The sequence below is a fragment of the Pecten maximus genome, chromosome 8, assembly GCF_902652985.1.
Source record: "Pecten maximus chromosome 8, xPecMax1.1, whole genome shotgun sequence".
NCBI lineage: Eukaryota > Metazoa > Mollusca > Bivalvia > Pectinida > Pectinidae > Pecten > Pecten maximus.
The window spans coordinates 18,183,803-18,202,681 of NC_047022.1; the positions used below are offsets into that span (position 1 = coordinate 18,183,803).

An 18,879-nucleotide genomic window follows, 5' to 3' on the forward strand; every position below is an offset into this window, starting at 1 on the left:
TGGTCCCTGTGACCTCGAAAGTAAGTCAAGGTCATTTATTTGAACAAACTTGGTAGCCCTTTAGTAATCCCAGCATACTACTGGCCAAGTTTCGGATCTCTGAATTCAATGGTTCTCCTTAGTTATTGAGAATTTATTTAAGATTTAAACACATTTGACCTTTATGACCTCGAAAGCAAGTCAATGTCATTCATTTGAACAAACTTGGTAGCTATTTAGTAATCCGAGGATGCTACAGGTCCAGTAGAGTCTCTCTGGTTATCTTGGTAAATACGTGTATGAGAATTCATTAAAGATTTCAATACATTACACCTTTATGACCAGGTCAGCTTCATTTATTCTAACAAACTTGGTAGTCTTTCATTCCAGCATGCTACAGGCCTAATATTAGATACATCTGGGACTCTTGTTTATTGGGGAGAAGTTGCTTACAAACTCCTGTTTAATAGGCTACCTACAGCTAAACGTGAGGTTGTACAACTTCTCATACATAGACCAAAGAAAAACATATCTGTATATTGTAAATATTTTATTTCACATTCATTGTACATCCATGCACACTTTCATACACACATTTTATTTACATATACATCTGATAACTCATTGGACCTCTCTGATGTTCTTGCAAATATAATCATTGTTCTATATATTAACAATTTTGCATGTTTTCCATGATCTTAATTAGCACTTTTTGTGGATTGTATTAATATACACATACAAAAATGTATGTATAGTACATAATGTTATGTCCCAAAATATTGTCCTTTTGAACATCATTATGTCATAAGCAACTATAAAACTTCAAATATTTTCTTTTATCTTTTAGAAAAGACCTGTATTTACATGGGTTTTTTTTCTTTTCCTTTTCTGACATCTTGGACACCTGATGCTATCTTATATTCCCGGTCTGTGGTCGCTTTGTAATTGATTTTATTATTCTATTTTTACAGTTACTCAGCCTCTTGGACTATCAGATCTCTGGCTACTTGAAAAGCTGCTATTAAAGAACTCAGTTGGATTTTTTCACTGGTTCCTGATGCTAGTCTGTACCTAGAAAAGATAAAGAGGATTGAAATTATATTGATAAATGTTTATTAGGTTTGGTTTACTTTAGTATTGTTAAATGTCCTATCAAAAACTGGGGTAATTTAAGGACGGTCTTGAGAGAGATGCATGTGTGTATTGTATGTGTGTGGCGATTTTGGGAGGCTAAGGTATGTTTGTGTTCGTCTCTTTGTGATGGCCGACTTTATAGTGTTATCTCACTGAAGCATACTGCTGAAGACACCTAGCATAATACCCCACATGGTAAAATTATACTGACAAGGGGGCTTACTAGTCGATCCACTCCCTAAATGCTGAATGCTAAGCAGGAGGAGCAACTACCATCGTTATGGACTCTGGTATGTCTTGGCTAGGGGACAGTACCCAAAGTCTACCTCAAAGGGCTGAACGCTCAACAAAAGGCTAAAATGAGGCAGTGTGAAGGGAGACATAAGGCAGAATAAAATTTGCTAGAAGGGAGGGAGAAAAACCAAGATCTAGATTAAGTGGTCATGGAGAATCATGCAAAAGGGGCAGCAGGTAACTTTTAATGCCCTACCTACAGAACAATGTACACAGGGTATTTAATCAATACAGGGTGGGCTATGTTTCGGCTATAGGGAGCGTTGTTGACAGCTGAAACATGACCACAACACGCTCCAATAAATCACACCATTGAATGAATCTCCTTGTTTGGCTCATCATTTTCACACACACAGTATTTAAGGATCATCTTTATGGGTATAGACAAAGAGAGCTTCTTCCTCACAAAATGTAGAAGCCCAAAAACACTGGATACTGCCCAGCATCTAATTCAATATTGGGCAATGTTTATGTTTTGGTATATGAAATGATTCAGGAACTAAGAAATCTTACCTGTCAAACAAGCCATAGCCATGAAGGGTTGTTACATAAAGGAAAACCAATAAGAAACTGATAGATCAAGGGGTTAATATCTGCATACAGTCAAATGTAAAAAGAATGCCTCCATAAAATAAATAAGTTATTATTATGAAGCAGGTGACATTTAATAGCTTCTGGGACACGAAATAATCATTAAACTCTGTGCACCTGGAAGGTGAGCCTTAATCATGCACCTGAAATGTCAGTACTGTATGTCCTAGAATCTGATGCCCAGGATCACCAGGTTTTATACAGCTAAGGCTTAAATTAAAGAAAACAATAGACCATTTTGCATTAAATTAAGTAAGCACTTTCTCTTCCTGTCCCCATCCAGCTCAAAGGGAGTTTCAGCGACTAGATGTCAATGTGAAAATCAAATAAATACATTTATGGAATTGGGCATTGAAAATTGAATTTTTAAACCAAGTTATTCATAAAGTATTATAGGTTTAACTTACTCAATATCGGCCATTTTTTCCAACAGGTGTATTTTTACATGCACAGGTAAATCAACTGAAAAAAACAAAACATGAACAGATATCATATATAACAGATATAACATACATAACCAATACTTGTTGAATTTAGAATATTGCTTAATAATAATAATCAAGATATTAAGGATAATTCTTATCTTTCATATTAATGACATTTGTTAAAAGTACCATTATTATGGGGGGAGCAGTGTATACTGATTTAACATCTTAAAAGTAACATATCGTAACATCCAAATTCCTTTTTCATCCCAAACATAAGTTTATTTAAATTCATAAAATCATTATCTAACCAAACTAATTAAATTCCCATGGCCAAAGTGTGATAAGCTTGGGTTATATAAGATACCAGGCAAGTATTCACTTACTTCTGTGAACATATTGATGGACTTCTGTCAAAATGTCCTGCAGTGCCAGGCCTTTGGCAGTTTTCAGATCAAAAATATCTTAGCAAGTCAAAGAAAGATAACACAAGCATAAATTTTTCACATTTTTTAGTGTAGATAATGTGTATACATTTTTTTTTCTTCAAATTTTTGCCACAATTTAAAATGACAACAATGAGTTACTGGTAAGTGACTGAACAAGATTTAATTCAGCACTGATGGTTTTTCTTTTTAAAAAGTGTTTCTTCAAATCATCAATAATGCATAGTTAATAAAATATCTCTGTTCCTCAGGGTGGAATCTGAGATGATTCAATACCAAAATTTTCACTTAAGGTACAAAATAAAGGATACTGTTATAGGCGACAGTGAAACCCTCATTAAGGACCCAGTTGACGATGTTCTCAATGTCTCGTCGTAGCGGGTGGCCAACACAGGTATACACGTTGTCTTCCGATACATTGTCATACGCCATGTGAGTACACTGTAATAAAGGTTTGTTCAGTTAGCGGCGAACAGATAATTTTAAATAATTAAATATTATCGAACAAATGAGATAAAACTAAGGAATCAACACCAAAATCGGGGCGTAGCTGGTGGCCAACACAGGTATACACGTTTTGTTTCGATACACTGTCATACACCATGTGAATACACTGTAATAAAGGTTTGTTCAGTTAGAGGTGAACAGATAATTTTTGGTAATTAAATATTATCACACAAATGAAATAAAAACTAAGGAATCAACACCAAAATTGAATTTTTTGGGAGTAAGGGAATGACACAAGGCCATTTCTTTAAAAAAATAGCTCAAAACCAGTTTAACACTACACCTAGTAACTCTTCCTTTGTATATTTGTCAAAAGGTAGTGTGACACTCTCGGACCAAACCAGTTTTTTGAAAATCATTATCATTGATGTTTGTTAGAGCTCATAATTTAATTCAAAGCTTAAAGATAATAGCAAAAGTTTATATTTCTTCAAAATTAATTTATGTTCATTTAAATACAACTCAGTTATTCTTTGGTTTACTTATAAAACAAATTATAATAGATTAATGATTACCATAATACTACAATGATGAAAACAAAATCAATTTTTATCACTAATACCATGATCAGTTAAACAATACACTTCAAAGACAATGTCAAAACATATTACACCGGAGATGAAAAGCTAAAGGCAAAAAGCTAGAAGTTTTGGACTCTTTTATGAATTCCTGTTTTGTATGAACACAACTTAAAGACTGAAATTGTTCATCTCTGGTATATGCAAAAAGGATTCAGGTCTTTGATTGTAACCAAATGAAAATAGTTCATTAATACTTAGCTATTTTATCATGTATGCATCAATAGATTACACAAAACATATTAAGAAAGCAAGAGTTATTCCCCTTCCAGTCATATCAACAGTTACCTCCCCTGTACTATACCTTGCACTACATCAGGCTTTTCACTTCTTTTTAGGTGGTGGTATGAGGATGATTAATTTCTTGCAAAACTATAATGGTCCTGTGAGAAGGGAGGCAACTATAAAACGAGGAATAGATTATTTGGGGCCCCGAGGGTGAGGATACGCTCTTGTGGTAGTACCGATTAGTTGTTTATTTAACTCATCCAAATTCATGTTGACACTATTTTAAAAGAGGTAATGTCCCATTGACCTCAATGCTTACCATTCAACAGGTTTTTTTTTTTTTTATCAAAAGCAGTCTCTTATATGCCTTGTTGGGCAATATGTGCTACTTGAACTGTTCTACAAAAATATAAATAGCCTCTGATCTACCTGTCTCTCTGTTTTGTATTTATTTTTATTTTTATAAGAAAGGAAAATCCACAAACTATGCACTCTCTGTGCAAAAAAAAAAAAAAATGCATGGTTTTAGACGTAAAGTGGTTTTCTGTGGGTGCAGCCATCTTGCTTTGATTGGCATTCGGAAAACTCAGATATTATGGATTAAATAATGACCCAACATGCCAGATGATGAGGGGAAACAGACTCTGATGAAATTTTGCCAGTTACATCTTGATTGGTTTGTTAAGAAGTCATTCATCTCTTACCATCAATAGTCAACAGGGTTTTCCTCACTGATTTAGGATGAGGCTTTTTGCTGCCTATTGGGAAAAAAATTGGTGAATTGGGAAAGATATTTTCAGGATTAAATTCTTGACTTCAACTGGGAATGGGGCCCATTATCGGCCCCAAAAAGTCCTTAAAAAACCTGCCTAATGAGGACCTGTAATCTAAACAGAATGTTACATGATCTGCAATGTGTGAAACTGCTCTTTCATTCCGATTTAAAAAAAAAAGTTTTGGTGGGGGCGGGGTGGAATTTTTTTATCTTAATAGCCATTTTAGGATTGTCGAACTGAAAAACAATCTTTAACACATGCTTTCGAAATCTTGAGGCGAGTGTCACTATTTCCTTTATATTGTCAATGTGAATTGTACCTGGAGAATGTTGAGAGACCTCCTCATGTCCCCACAGGCAAGTGTCACGATAGCCTTCATACCGTCACCAGTGATGTTCACCCTGTAACAAACCATGGTATCAACATCAGTGTGATGACAAACACACATTTGCTGCTGGAGTATCCATCCACTTAAATGATTAGGTTATATAGAACATAGACATGGTATAAACTTAACGCCAATTAAATCTCATAATTCGATAAAGTTCTACCATACAGGACATTGATATGATCAGGGTGAGAAAAATATTTTTGAAAGCACTTGTCCAAGGGGGCGAGTGCCTCATGAGAACCACTTGTCCCTCAACTAGAATCACTCGTCCCTCTGTCTTAAAATTTTCAATTGAAAAAAAAACACACACCAAACCTGTGTAAATGATTTAAAAAATGTTTTGATTTTTACTAGTTGTAATTATACAATTTGAACTGCAGTTTTGTGAACATTTCATAAAAAAAAACGACCCAGTATATCGTTCACTTCGCCATGGCCTAACAGGAACTAACAAGTCGGTTCTAAAAAGTAAAACCTTTGTCCAGATTTTGTTTTAAATAAAGTTCAATCATGTATTCGCCTGTGATACTTTATATTAGGTATTAGAATATACAAAAACGTGATACAAAAGTGTTCAGCAGTGTGACTCCCTTGTGTTTAAATATTGTCATTCTGAGTGTCATTAAAAATTGTCGTAATTGCTATGATACCGGGTCCGGATTTATTTCCATCATTTAACTGTATTGGTCTCGCCCTTCTTGATCACATAAACGCATCAGTATCACGTAGACGCTTCTGCAGAGCATCGCGGAGAGAGGGTCACTGCTCGATAAAACTTACTTTAAGTATGATCTAATTGTAATTTGTTTAGAAAATTCTAGAGAATTCTTGGAATAAACGCCAAAGACGATATGTATAAACATGACTTATTTATTATTTTCTTTTGAAATTTACTTCGTCACCAGGGACGAGTGCACGACGACATTCACACGTCCCCAGCCAAATTTTACTCGTGCAGGACGAGTGGACGAGTGCTTTTTTCGCACCCTGATGATAACTCAACCCTACACCCAGTTTTATTATTTTGTAAAGTTCTACCACACAGGATTTGGACTTGGAAACTCAACCCTCCACCCAGTTTTATTATTTTGTAAAGTTCTACCACACAGGATTTGGACATGGAAACTCAACCCTCCACCCAGTTTTACTATTTTGTAAAGTTCTACCACACAAGATTTGGACATAAATAGTTGATTGTGGGATACACTTACCCTTCCTCTGCAATGACATGTTCTAGCCTTGGAACCATCTGCTCTGTACCAAGGGGCCCGAATCTGAATCGCGTACATCTGGACTGTAGTGCGGGGATTATCTTTGATAAGTAGTTACAGATTATACAGAATCGGGTGTTCTCTGTAAACTTTTCTATCACTGAAAGGAAGAAAATATAAACAATGATGAAAAAATAGTTCTTGTGCATCATTGTAGATTTTTTTTTATATCAGTTGTATGGAAAATTATTTTGTAAAATCTTTTTTTGTTAAAAGAAAACTACAAAAAAAAAAAAAATTTTTTTTTAAAGTATTTCTGGAAAGTATCACCGATAATAATTTGGAGTTTAATAGTATGGGGCAGCTGTATCTAACATGTTTAATTTGATAAAACAATGAAAATATGCAAATGATTAATTATTAATACCTATGTCCATACACAGTGTAATTTGAGTGGTAGACTTACCTCTTCTCAATGCGTTCTGTGCATCATTAGTCATGGCATCGGCTTCATCTAAAATCACTATCTTGAAGCCAGACCTACAGGATAATGGACAAAAATAGAGAATATAATTTCAAATTTCTATTTCAATTTTCCCGCCCTCAAAAAGTATTGAATAAAATCATATTAAATGATACTCCATATATTTGAAACAATCCTTGAACTCATCTGGACTGATGAATTAAAACATTCTCTTTAAATTTGCATATATATGGTGAATGCACATGAGCAATGTCTTTAAATGTCTTCAGCTAAAACTTCTCCCAGAACATTCTGTGTTTACTTTGCATTATAACTAGTAAACCACTACATCAGTAGTGCTGCAAAGGTAATCAACTAGAGGATGCATATGTATCCAGTGAAAATGGCACTGTTCAGTTCACATTATTTTTACGCCAATGGTTTTCTGGATCAGGTTGTTTCTGGATTTCTGTGAAAATATTAGAATCCTCCAAAACCAGCAAGTGTAAACACTTTCATCAAGTGATTGTTTAGAATTGGAAGAATTGTCTGCTTCAATGAAATCACATATTTTAAATTTTTTGGTTCTGTGCAAGTGAAACAGATGGTTATAAATTAAATCTATTATTTGCATACATGCCATACCTCCCGGCGTGAGACAAAATCTCCCTTATTTTCAAGTCATTTATTTCCTCCCAGGAGGAGAGCCGAATTTGAATTCACGTATTTGGTAATTCCCTCTGGTATTTTGGCTGACGCCATTTTGTTTATAATTCGGTAGTTTTTTCCACAAGATTTAATGAGATTTGGCTAAATTTAGTGATCATGTGATCCATCTGTTCACGTGATCACTCAATCAAAATGGCGCCTGTTGGACACAGCAAGCTCCGGCTCCGGCTAGTGTCATGTTTGCGCTAGAATATGTAGAATGTGTATTGTGGATCAGCGACAACATGATGAAATCCGATATTTTTTTCCATAAAACTGTCAAAGTTAGTACATCGGTTGGTCGTAGTGATCAATCATGATGTTTACAATGACTGTACCGTCCATGACAGAGACAATATACAAAATCTGGAATGATCATGATAAGATTTACTGCAGTCTCCGAACATGAACATCACTTGCACACTTGGAATATTTTTATATCTAAATGGTCCAACATTAGGGATCCCACAGGACATTTCATGGCGATCTTTACAAATGATGTGTTCCCTCAGAGTGGATCAAGCCCTCTCATTTTAAGAAAATCCAAACTGACAAATGATTAACTTGCTTGTCTTAATCTTTAGCTACATGTAATCATAATCTACCCTTTTCAAATGCTGTTATGTAATATGCATAAAGCTGTGAATGTTTTTGTGTTACATAAAAAATCAAAAAATAATTTCATATCATCAGAATCAGAATGTATACTTATTGCATTTTTTAACCTATACAACTTTTTGTTGTTTGCATATACAGTATGATTAATATCCCAAATAAATATAAATATTCTTTATCACTTTCAAAATGAGTTTATTGCTTTAAAATTGAGTAAAAATGTTGATATTCATATCGCACACATATCTCCCTTATTTTAGGCAAAACTCCCTTAAAACAATCATCAATCTCCCTTATTGGTCTCCTGAAAATATGGCATGTATGTATTTGCAAAACAAATGTATTGTGAGACAAGTATCGCAATACTTATCGTACACAGAGGGAAGCATTTTGTTGCAGCACTATACATCAGTCTTAAAAATACCTTACTTTGTTAACTGGAAACAATACCAAAATCAACCTATATCAGCTGTGTTTACCTGAAGATTGTTCTTGTACTGGCGAAACTCAGGATTTGTCCCCTCACTATTCCAATTCCACGGTCATCAGATGCATTCAACTGTATTGTAATTAAATAATACCATCATAAGTCACTTTAAATTCTGTATTTGTTGTCAATTTTTGAAGAATAAAAATAACAATACTTCTAATTGCAAACTTAAGGCTAAGTTCTCAAATGTCAGACTTCTGATTTATCAAACTTTGTTCTGACTTGGAATAAAATTACTCTCCCATTTACTACAGCAATGAGTTAAATAGATATAGAGATATACTAAGACACCATACATTTTCTGGTTCAAAAGCAAAAACATACTGCTTCTTAAGATTCAAACCCATGAAGTAAGTGTTCAATACCAGTCACAATTTACTTATTTTGTCAATATCGACACATTTCTGTTACATTACTTGGGAACAATTTCTAAATGGACCAATTCCCTAAATGGGTCCTCACCCTGTCATATATGTCTTTATATAGACATTGAGAAGAAGCTTAATTTTTTATTGATATTTTCTTTTTTTATTCAGCTGATTATGAATTATCTAAATAATAACTAGTTATGTGTTTTCAGATATTTCCAACCTTATCTTGTGTAAATCGGAAATTGAATTTGAGAATTAACTGTTATTAGTGTTTTCCTGATCATCGATTATAATCAATATCTAATCCCAAAGACAAGCGACTCCCAATAATGGATTATGACATGTCTACTTTGATGATTGCTTTCAAAACCAGAAGTGTAAGTTATACTTTCATTATCACTAGAGAGAGTGGAAGTTCTATGTCATTTTACTCTTAACCATAACTTCCTATCAATCATGTTATCTACCATAATTAATCACAAAATAAACATGTTCATCAACAAAGATTAAAATGTTGAAATGGTATAATAAAAAATAAAGATACGAAATTACATGAATAAAGCTAGTATAAAATCAAAATGGAGGCAAAATCTGCCTAAAGGAAATAGACCTATTCTATTCTGGGGTAAAAAAAAAATAGTTTCGGAGAATTATGTAATGGTAGGCTGATCGATTAATAATCGGAAATCGATCAGTTGACACAGATCATATCTGATCATTAATGTTAAAATCAAACCAATTCCCAAAACTTATTATTATTATCTCCCCTTGTCTGTCAAAGCTATTCTTCTTTTCATAAAAAAACATCTAGCAACATGTTTTTTTCCCCATAACATTTCAATAAATATAATTTGAAAAGAATAATAAACTTCTGCTTTTGTCACTATTTATATACTTTCATCAATATCAATTTTTGATCTATTTTAATGTTTCTCAAATTTCATCAATATGACAAATTGGTACTTTGCTGGTGCATTTCTGCGACGTAGTGTATGGGCGTCTTTTCAAAGTGAAATAGTAAATGGTAAATGATCACTTAAAATACCAGTAATTACAACTGAGAATTCCTGTTTATAATATAAAGTGAATCCCAACATCTATTCTAAAGGGTCAGCATAGATTAACATTACGTCAAAACGTTTGGCAATAGCCTCTCCGGTTTTATGTATTTTCCCTTTATCAGAAACACGTGTTGGTAGGAAACATTTTAGGAACCAGACCTACATTAAGCAAAAAAGCACCCTCCCTTCAAAATCCCTGAAAGATTTATCTCACCTCTAAGACCATAGAATTGAATTCTTTTGGTGAGTAGATCTGCTTGGCAACTGCCAAAATGGTGCTGGTTTTCCCTGTACCAGGCGGTCCATAGAACAACAGGTGGGGGAGCCGGTCCTCCTTTACAAATCTGTCAACTGGAATGTACAAAATTTATCACTGGACACAGTAAAAATTATAGGGACTGATTTGAGTATTTATGTAACAAAGACTGAGTATTTATCATGCAGGTAGTATAGGTTTACTGGCCCCGACTAAAAATAGTAACAATGAACTTGATCCAAAACCTGGAAATTCAAACAACTTGTCCAAGATATTACAGTTATCATTGTGTGATCTTTGATCAAAATCCCTCAAGGATTGAAGCTACTGAAGCCATTACATACATAATTCAAGACAGACAACGAACACCTATAGTCACCCCGGTTTCACCGATAAGGGAATCATAAACCTTGTTCTCAAATCCAAAATTCTAACATTTTCAACATTTGTTTACTTAAATAGATGAGCAGGTTTTGCTGAACAAAATATAAATTATAATTTAAACATATGCTTAAATGGAAGAGAATTGAATGCAAGTAATCAATTTCTTAATGTTATCATTTTCACAAACTACATTCTTAATATATAATGAATTTACAAAATAAAAAATCCCCCTCCCCCCAAAGCTTGATATATATATATATATATATATTAGGGCTATTCCAGTAAAATATCTACCCCACCCTGGGGATCCAGTTTTTGTTCAGGAGTACCACCTATATAAATTTCCATTATATGTAATAGAACTACATATATAAGAGGTAGGAAACCCAACCACGGACAAAAGCGATAAATTCTGGAGTCAAGTACATATACATGTTTTAATGGAATAGCCCTTATAGTGAAACATCGGGTCAAGGGAGATAAGTCATTTTGTTCTCCTTACTTGTTGTGATAATATCTGCATGTGATATGAGGTCATCTAGCTGTTTAGGCCGGTATTTTTCCACCCTGAAAAGTAAGAAAACAAGTGCAATCAATGATTGCGAAAGCTCACCGGCGGCAGCAATCACACTATGCATTCATTTTTTATGTATGTATAAGCATGTCATTTTGAAATTGTATGTCACATAATATCACTCCTAGACCTCTAATGGATGTATAAACCAAATTAGAAGGGTGTGGACTTACAAGCTTTCCAAAACTTACCCCAAAACTTTAAAGTGGATTTTGGTGCCAAAAAAGTTAAGTCCACAAAATGGTTAAATGCAAAAAAATCACAGTTTTGTTCTGCATGATTTTGCCATAACATCACTCCTAGACCTCTAATGAATGTATAAACCAATTTAGATGGACATGAGGTGTATACTTTTGGACCTACAAGCTTTCCAAAAACTTAATCCAAAAACTTTAGTGGGTTTTGGTGCCAAAAAAGTTAAGTCCACAAAATGGTAAAATGCAAAAAATCACAATTTTTTTCTGCATGATTTTGCCATAGCATCACTCCTAGACCTCTAATGAAGGTATAAACCAAATTAGAAGGACATGGGGTGCATACTTTTGGACTTACAAGCTTTCCAAAAACTTTAAAGTTTTGGGGTGGGACGCTGACGCGGACGCCGGGGTGACAGCATTAGCTCCCGGTTACTCGTAACCGGTGAGCTAAAAATAACTTAAAATTTTCAACCATGCATTACGAGACCTAAATTTCAAAACTTCAACGAAAGTGTTGATTCAAGTACATGTGTATATAAATATATGGGGCAAAGAAGTAATTCAAACAGTGTGGACAATGAGGCTTGTTAAATTTTCGAGGCAATCCGCCCCTTTATCCGATACGTAACAACAGCGGCCTGAACAATGGCACATTTATAAATAAGATAAATGATACAGTACATTCCACTTAATCGGGCAATGCTTAATAGGGTATTTCGTTTATTGGGGTAAAAAGTCAAAAACCAAAACCATTTTCTCTTGAATCATGTTAAAAAAATTGTTTAATTGGGTTGGAAAAGTCGTATTTTCCAGTTATTCGACTACGATAATTTGACAAAAAAAATATAAAATGCTTCGATTTTCATGAAAGTCATCACGTATTTCTTTAAGTTTTAGACATTTATCAACAAATAGGGTAATCAAGATGGTTATAATGTCAAAGAACGGTAAAATATTACCTTAAACGATAATGTTATGGCAGGTTTTTGTCATATTCAGAGCTGTGTTGTTGTTGATTCTGCCTCGTGGGGTTTTCCCCCCAACAGGAAATCGATTAAGAATTATGGGTAAAATTAAATGTTATTTTTAGAGTCAGCAGCAGGCCAACGTAATGGGGGTTTAAAAGCATAATTAAGCTACTAGACAATTAAACTTTTACTTCTGGGATGTAAAATCTTCTAAGCAGAAACCAAAACAATAGGTTTTGACCTGGGTCTGACATTGCTACAGATCGATTGATATCACCGCTAACTGTGTCGAATCAAAAGTGAGGGGTTCGCCACGGGGAAATGTGACGACACCGGTACACAGGCGAGTTATTAATAAAACAGTAGCGAGCAGATAAAAGGACAGACGCCCGACGTTAGCTTATAATTCCTATTCAGGTAAGGATTAGAACTGGTTAAAAAAAACACTATATTGGATTTTGTGTTGTTTTATCAGTGACTGCCAGTGTCAAGTCATATTTATACCACAGGAAACGACCCAAATAAACTCGGTTTCTCCGATCTCTGTGCTTTGGCAATTGAAAACATGGAATATTTTAAACTTCATAGCGAACAAAAGAATGTCTCTTTGATAAACATAAATGATTTTAGCTGTAATTGTCCACGAGTCCTTAGATCGTATGTCAAATTAGGAACACGTGGATGAAACAGGGATGTATGACCCCCGATTTGAGGTGCTACGATTGTACTGTGTTGCGAATAAGAAACAATCTGTAAGGTTTTATTATTTTAATACATGTATTTTTATAGAAGTAATAGTAATCTGACAATTTGACATCAGTAAAAGCACAAACAAAAACACTGTTTATTAACAATAATAACGCAAATATTTTCATCCAAAATCGACCCAAGTCTGACAACCATTACGGACCAAATCCAAGATGGCAACGTGCATTTCGGCTTATTGCATAAGTCGGTTAATCGGGTAAAAAGCCCCCGCAAATAGGCAACCCAATTAAGCGGAATGCACGGTAGTATGTATTTTATTTTTAAAATTCAATATCAATTGATCGTTAAAAAAAAAACGTTCTTCATTTCGCAATAACTATGATGGTTATTGCGCGTAGCTGCTCAGGCAATGCGTATCCTATAGGCCCCAAAATCGTACAGTACACGTTTCATTTGTGACACAAAAGTTAAACATTTGTACAGTATAATCTCCGCATGGCTATATTTTTTATCTGAATCAGAAACTATCGCTTTATTTTTGTAATAAATGGTCTCTTTAATACATCGAAAGCATAGTCTACATAACCTGTTGCGTTTACGAAAGCACTACTGTAAAAATAGGCGATATATGTTGATAAAATTAGGTCAGAACATCAGCATGTCCGCTTTTAAACACAGTGGAACTTTGTTAACTCGAACTCGGAAAACCCTGCTTAACTCGAAGTAGTTCGTCAGTTCCGGCTGAATTCTCTCTTTATCCTAGAAAAAAAACTCGGAAAACTCGAATTCGGAAAACTCGAAAAACTCGGATAATACGAAGTGAAATTTGGTCCCAACAATAAAAATCCTACTTGAAATGATCAAATAACTTGAAGGATTATTTGTGTGTCCAACAACGATCGGTGGTAAACGCCGACATTTTTTCAACATCAAAATTCTGTTTGTATCAGCACTACAAACCTACCAAGTGTTATATGCTATTGTAAGTGTTTCATAAATTCATTAAAAAATTGTCGGTGATAAAAAGTACTGTTTTAACTTACATCAGGTAATGTCCTAAGGCGGTCGTGGATAATAGTACACACGATAGTCAACAACTCATCTACCCGCTCGCTCAAACGGAACTAATCTCTGACACACCGGTAGATCTACTCGGCTGATGTTTTTAGAGGTTTAGAAATGAAACAGTCACCGGTGCCTATTAAATCTGTAAACTGCTGAAACAATAGCGTAATTACTACCGAGGTGTTCAGAGTACGACTGTAACGGTCAGCGTTGTCTATTAAATAGGATAACACGCCAACTCAGTAACAGTAACATTTTATATGCACATGCGCAGCCCAACTTCCTGTTCTAATATACACATGGAAATAACTGATGAGTGACGGAGCGGAGTTATAATGATTATATAATGTTGACAAATATTGACCAAACTTTGCACCAAAAATGACAACCTGCTTAATTCGAACACTTGGATAACTCAAAGTTTTCTCGTGGTCCCGTCGAGTTTGAGCTAACGAAGTTCCACTGTACGCCCAGTCGTATTATCTACCAAACATATGTTTGATACCTGCAAAATTATCCATCTCTAATTGGGACACCTGTGGATTGTTTTGACTGGATATGAATGTTTATCACGTCACTTAGCATGACCGGGCGGCCGATCCTTTCAAATTAACCACAAGCGACACCTTGTGTGGCCTGCATACCTAGCATGAGGTCGCAGGTTTTCAGGTAATACCTTGATTGGCAATAATTAAGAGATGTCCAGTCACAATTAAATAATCATGATGTTAAGTTAACACTATATTTGAAAATACACGGATGATTTCTTTGTTTGCTATAACCACCACGAATCAGAGACCTATATACTAAAGGGATTCGCGACAAGCTCATTGGCTTACCAAATGACACCGCAGAGCGGAAGTTAGGGTAATATATCCCAGAGTGCATTGCTGATCCAACTGTTTATGCCATATTGAAGGTACGCCTGAAACATGGTCAGGTTGATGACGGCTCATAGAAGACTATAATCCGATAACAAATCACGGGAATCAAACGTAAGTGCATATTTTTATCTAAACAAGTATTTCATTAAGAAATTTAGTGGGAATAAAACGTATTCTGTCGTACTTTATGTTCCAAAGACTGTGCACATGTGAACGATCTTTTCACGGCGATTACCATGCTGGTTAGCTTATGTCTGGTGTTAAAGACGATGCTACATGGTCTCAGTTTACGTTAAACTCCTTTTTTATTTATTGATCAATTTCAACACGGTTTTCAAATAATTGTTGCTCGATAGTTACTGTATCGCATAAAGTCACATTTGTTGTGTAATTCATTGTGAATATTTAGTTATCGCGCAGTGAAAATTAATAAACAAAGCAAGAGAAAAAGATGGCAGGTATACTATCGCCTATTTTGTTTTTAACCGGAAGGTGTATATAATTTAAACTATCCATTAATTATATTCAATTCAACTTTATCATCATATTTATAATTAGATTAGTGATTTGATAGCAATAATCTGTAGAATTTTATATAGTGTAATCATGACTTCTGTTAACATTGATATCATGAATAATAAAGCCATTATTGAAAAAATGCATTATTTGGAATTAACTGAAAAAGCATAAATCAGTCTAATTTAAGTAAATTAAATATTATAATTTTTGTAAATTAATTAGTATTTCAAAACAGATATTTGATACAGAATCGCAGGGATTGATCGAGGAATAAGTGTGTTGGAAAAATAGCTATGATATGTTTTGCACATTTTTTTCCCATTATGACCAATATATATTTTCATAAGATGTTAATGGTATATGTTATATTAGTTTATAATTACATATAATGTTTATTTATTTAACAGCTTCTAAACTATTGCAGGGATTATTCGAGGAATGAGTGTGTTGGAATAATAGCTATGATATGTTTTGCACATATAGCAAAACATTAAATACTGCAGTATATATTTTATTGTATTGTGGGGGGAATTAATAAAATCAAAAAAGTTATATTTCTTTTTTCCATTATGACCAATATATATTTGCATAAGATGTTATGTATATGTTATATTCGTTTATAATTACATATAATGTTTATTTATTTAACTGCTTCTAAACTATCCCCCCACCCCCCACCTACTCCATCCCAACCTTTGGGGCATTGATCACACCTTACCTTTGATAAAAACATTAACACCTGGTCATGGGGCATCTCCTAATAAACACAAAGGGGGGTCCATTAAGAATAATAAGTGTAGAGTATACCTGTATGTACCTGTACTTCTGGGTCTACAGAAAAAAATGTTGTCATGGTGATCACCTGGACTCCCCCACTCCATCCAAACCATAGGGACATTGACCACACCTTTATTACCTTTGAGATATACATCAATCAACAGGTGTGTCTCATTGTCAACACCTGTCCTGAGGCTGGCCATGTCCATCTCCCCAAATCACTAGAGTTCACTAGATGCATGCTGTGCAGTATACAATCTAAATATTTACCTGTACTCTGGAAGACAAAAATCCCTCAGGTGTCCTCCTCATTCCCCAATTAAACTTAAATGGGTCATTCATATTTTCATTTGTGTAAAAATGATTCAGATTTATATAATTATATATATATATAGGTTAATTTTCAATTTACGAAAAAGTTTAATCAACATTTGGGGCATATGAATTTACTACAGGGTATTTGAAATTTAAATGTTTCAAAATTAAATCTTATAGAAGCTTCACTGTCCATTCTATACCATAATGTATCATACTTATTAAACTTGATTTTTTTTTCTTTTCAGAAAGCCAAAGAAGAAAAGATCTACCATTGGTACATGACCTAAGCACTATCAAAGTTTTCAATACTAAATAATAAAAAAATATTATCAATCATCATACACGACAGTATTTTTTTTTTTTGTCATTTTACTTTAGACTAGGCCATCATTAAAAAATTGTTTGTTTGTGGTTACCCGACCGACTCACTAAAATAGCCGCGACTCAAACAATTTTTTGGACCTTTGCTATTTTTTTTTTTTTACCTGCTTGCTTCCCCCAGCGGTAACACCAATATGAATGTGCCTTGTAACGAACGCACCGACAGCATACAAAATATTTCGAATGCTCTCGGGAGTTACCTTCATATTCAATACTTGCGGATTCTCTCGGGTCTTAACCATTTGAGACAACGATGAGTGTTTCAAATAAATATAGCTACTATTGCTATAGCATTTGTCTAATAAACAAGAAATATCTCTAAAAAAGAAAAAAAGGCATAGTTTTAATGGTGCTTTTTTCGGTTAGACACTACTTAATTATCGTTGTTGACATCTGCCGATATACTTTATAGTGCACAGGTATAACTGTCGCCAGTTTGAAGTTATCTCGGGCAAATGCGGCGACACTTGTGCACAGAGAGCTGTCGCCATCTCTTGGCACGGCACATGTCACTGATATAAACAACTCCGATATCCACCTAGTGTGCAGCCGCAGCGCTTGGTCTTGCTAGATTTCGTGCTAAATATACTTCCAGTTATGAGAGCAATAGATGAGGTCGCGACTCGGCGAGAGAAGCGGATGTTTCGAATCCCATTTATATAGGTCTCTGAGCGAATACAAATATCTACCGACCATAACTCTCGCTTTTTGTCAAGTATGCCTTTTCTGGCGGAAATCCTTCAATTTGCTACTGTTTATATAGCTATATATCGCTATTATAGTGGAATACCATGCACTATAATAGTGGAATCAGGACTTCTCCCCGACCTGATATAGTTCAAAGGTTAAGAATTGTAAACAACTGGCCAGTTCCTATCTACTGTTCCTATCTATAAAAGGAACACCTTATATCTGTTAACTGCGTCAGACTACCTTGGAGTCAGAGAAACAACATCTATGCTCTGTCTCCGAATAAAATTTCATTCATCTATACGTATGTCAAGACCTTTCATTTACAACACCACCTCATTCATCTATACTGCGGCAACGTGGGATAGCGGTTATGGTGTTAGGCGTACGAAAACGGCCCAAAACATAAATTTAGTTTCATAATTGCAATTGAGAAAGCATTCGAATTTGTTGCAGCCTACAAGAAGAGTGCAGATATCATGAAATTGCTGAAATTGCATAGAACCCCCCCCCCCCCCCCCCCCCCCCCCCCCCCCCCCTCCCTTTTTTTTCCCTGTGCCAGTCACTCATCAACCCCGGTCCGGTCCGTCTCTGTTGTGAATGGAGCGCAGAAAGCATGATAATTTACAATTGGATCATTGCCATGGTCTCATACACAACTGACACCATCTTCGTTGAAAATAACCCACCATGGAAGATTAGCTTTGGTTTTCGTCTCTGTTGTCATTTTCAGTGCTTTCCCGGCAAAATTTGTGTTATCTCGTCTTGGGTCACATGATCAAGCGAGATTGCAATTATCCAATATGGCGGAAGTCATTTGCAGGAGCCTGTCAAATTACAATTGATTATTGTAAAGACGAACTACATACATCTTCATGTCAGCCGGTAGT

At 34.9% G+C, this 18,879-nt stretch overlaps 1 protein-coding gene across 1 annotated transcript; it reads right to left on the reverse strand.

Annotated features, from left to right (window-relative positions):
- Positions 1-512: 512 nt before the first annotated feature.
- Positions 513-18,840, reverse strand: LOC117332666 (replication factor C subunit 5-like). The gene is made up of 11 exons (XM_033891660.1): positions 18,679-18,840; positions 11,411-11,475; positions 10,483-10,619; positions 8,826-8,905; positions 7,027-7,100; positions 6,561-6,720; positions 5,278-5,359; positions 3,181-3,310; positions 2,810-2,887; positions 2,406-2,460; positions 513-1,050 (listed from the first exon to the last, which is right to left on the reverse strand). The coding sequence occupies exons 1-11, from the start codon at positions 18,714-18,716 to the stop codon at positions 951-953; spliced, it is 999 nt and encodes a 332-aa protein (XP_033747551.1). The 5' UTR covers positions 18,717-18,840; the 3' UTR covers positions 513-950.
- Between the last annotated feature and the right edge of the window lie 39 nt (positions 18,841-18,879).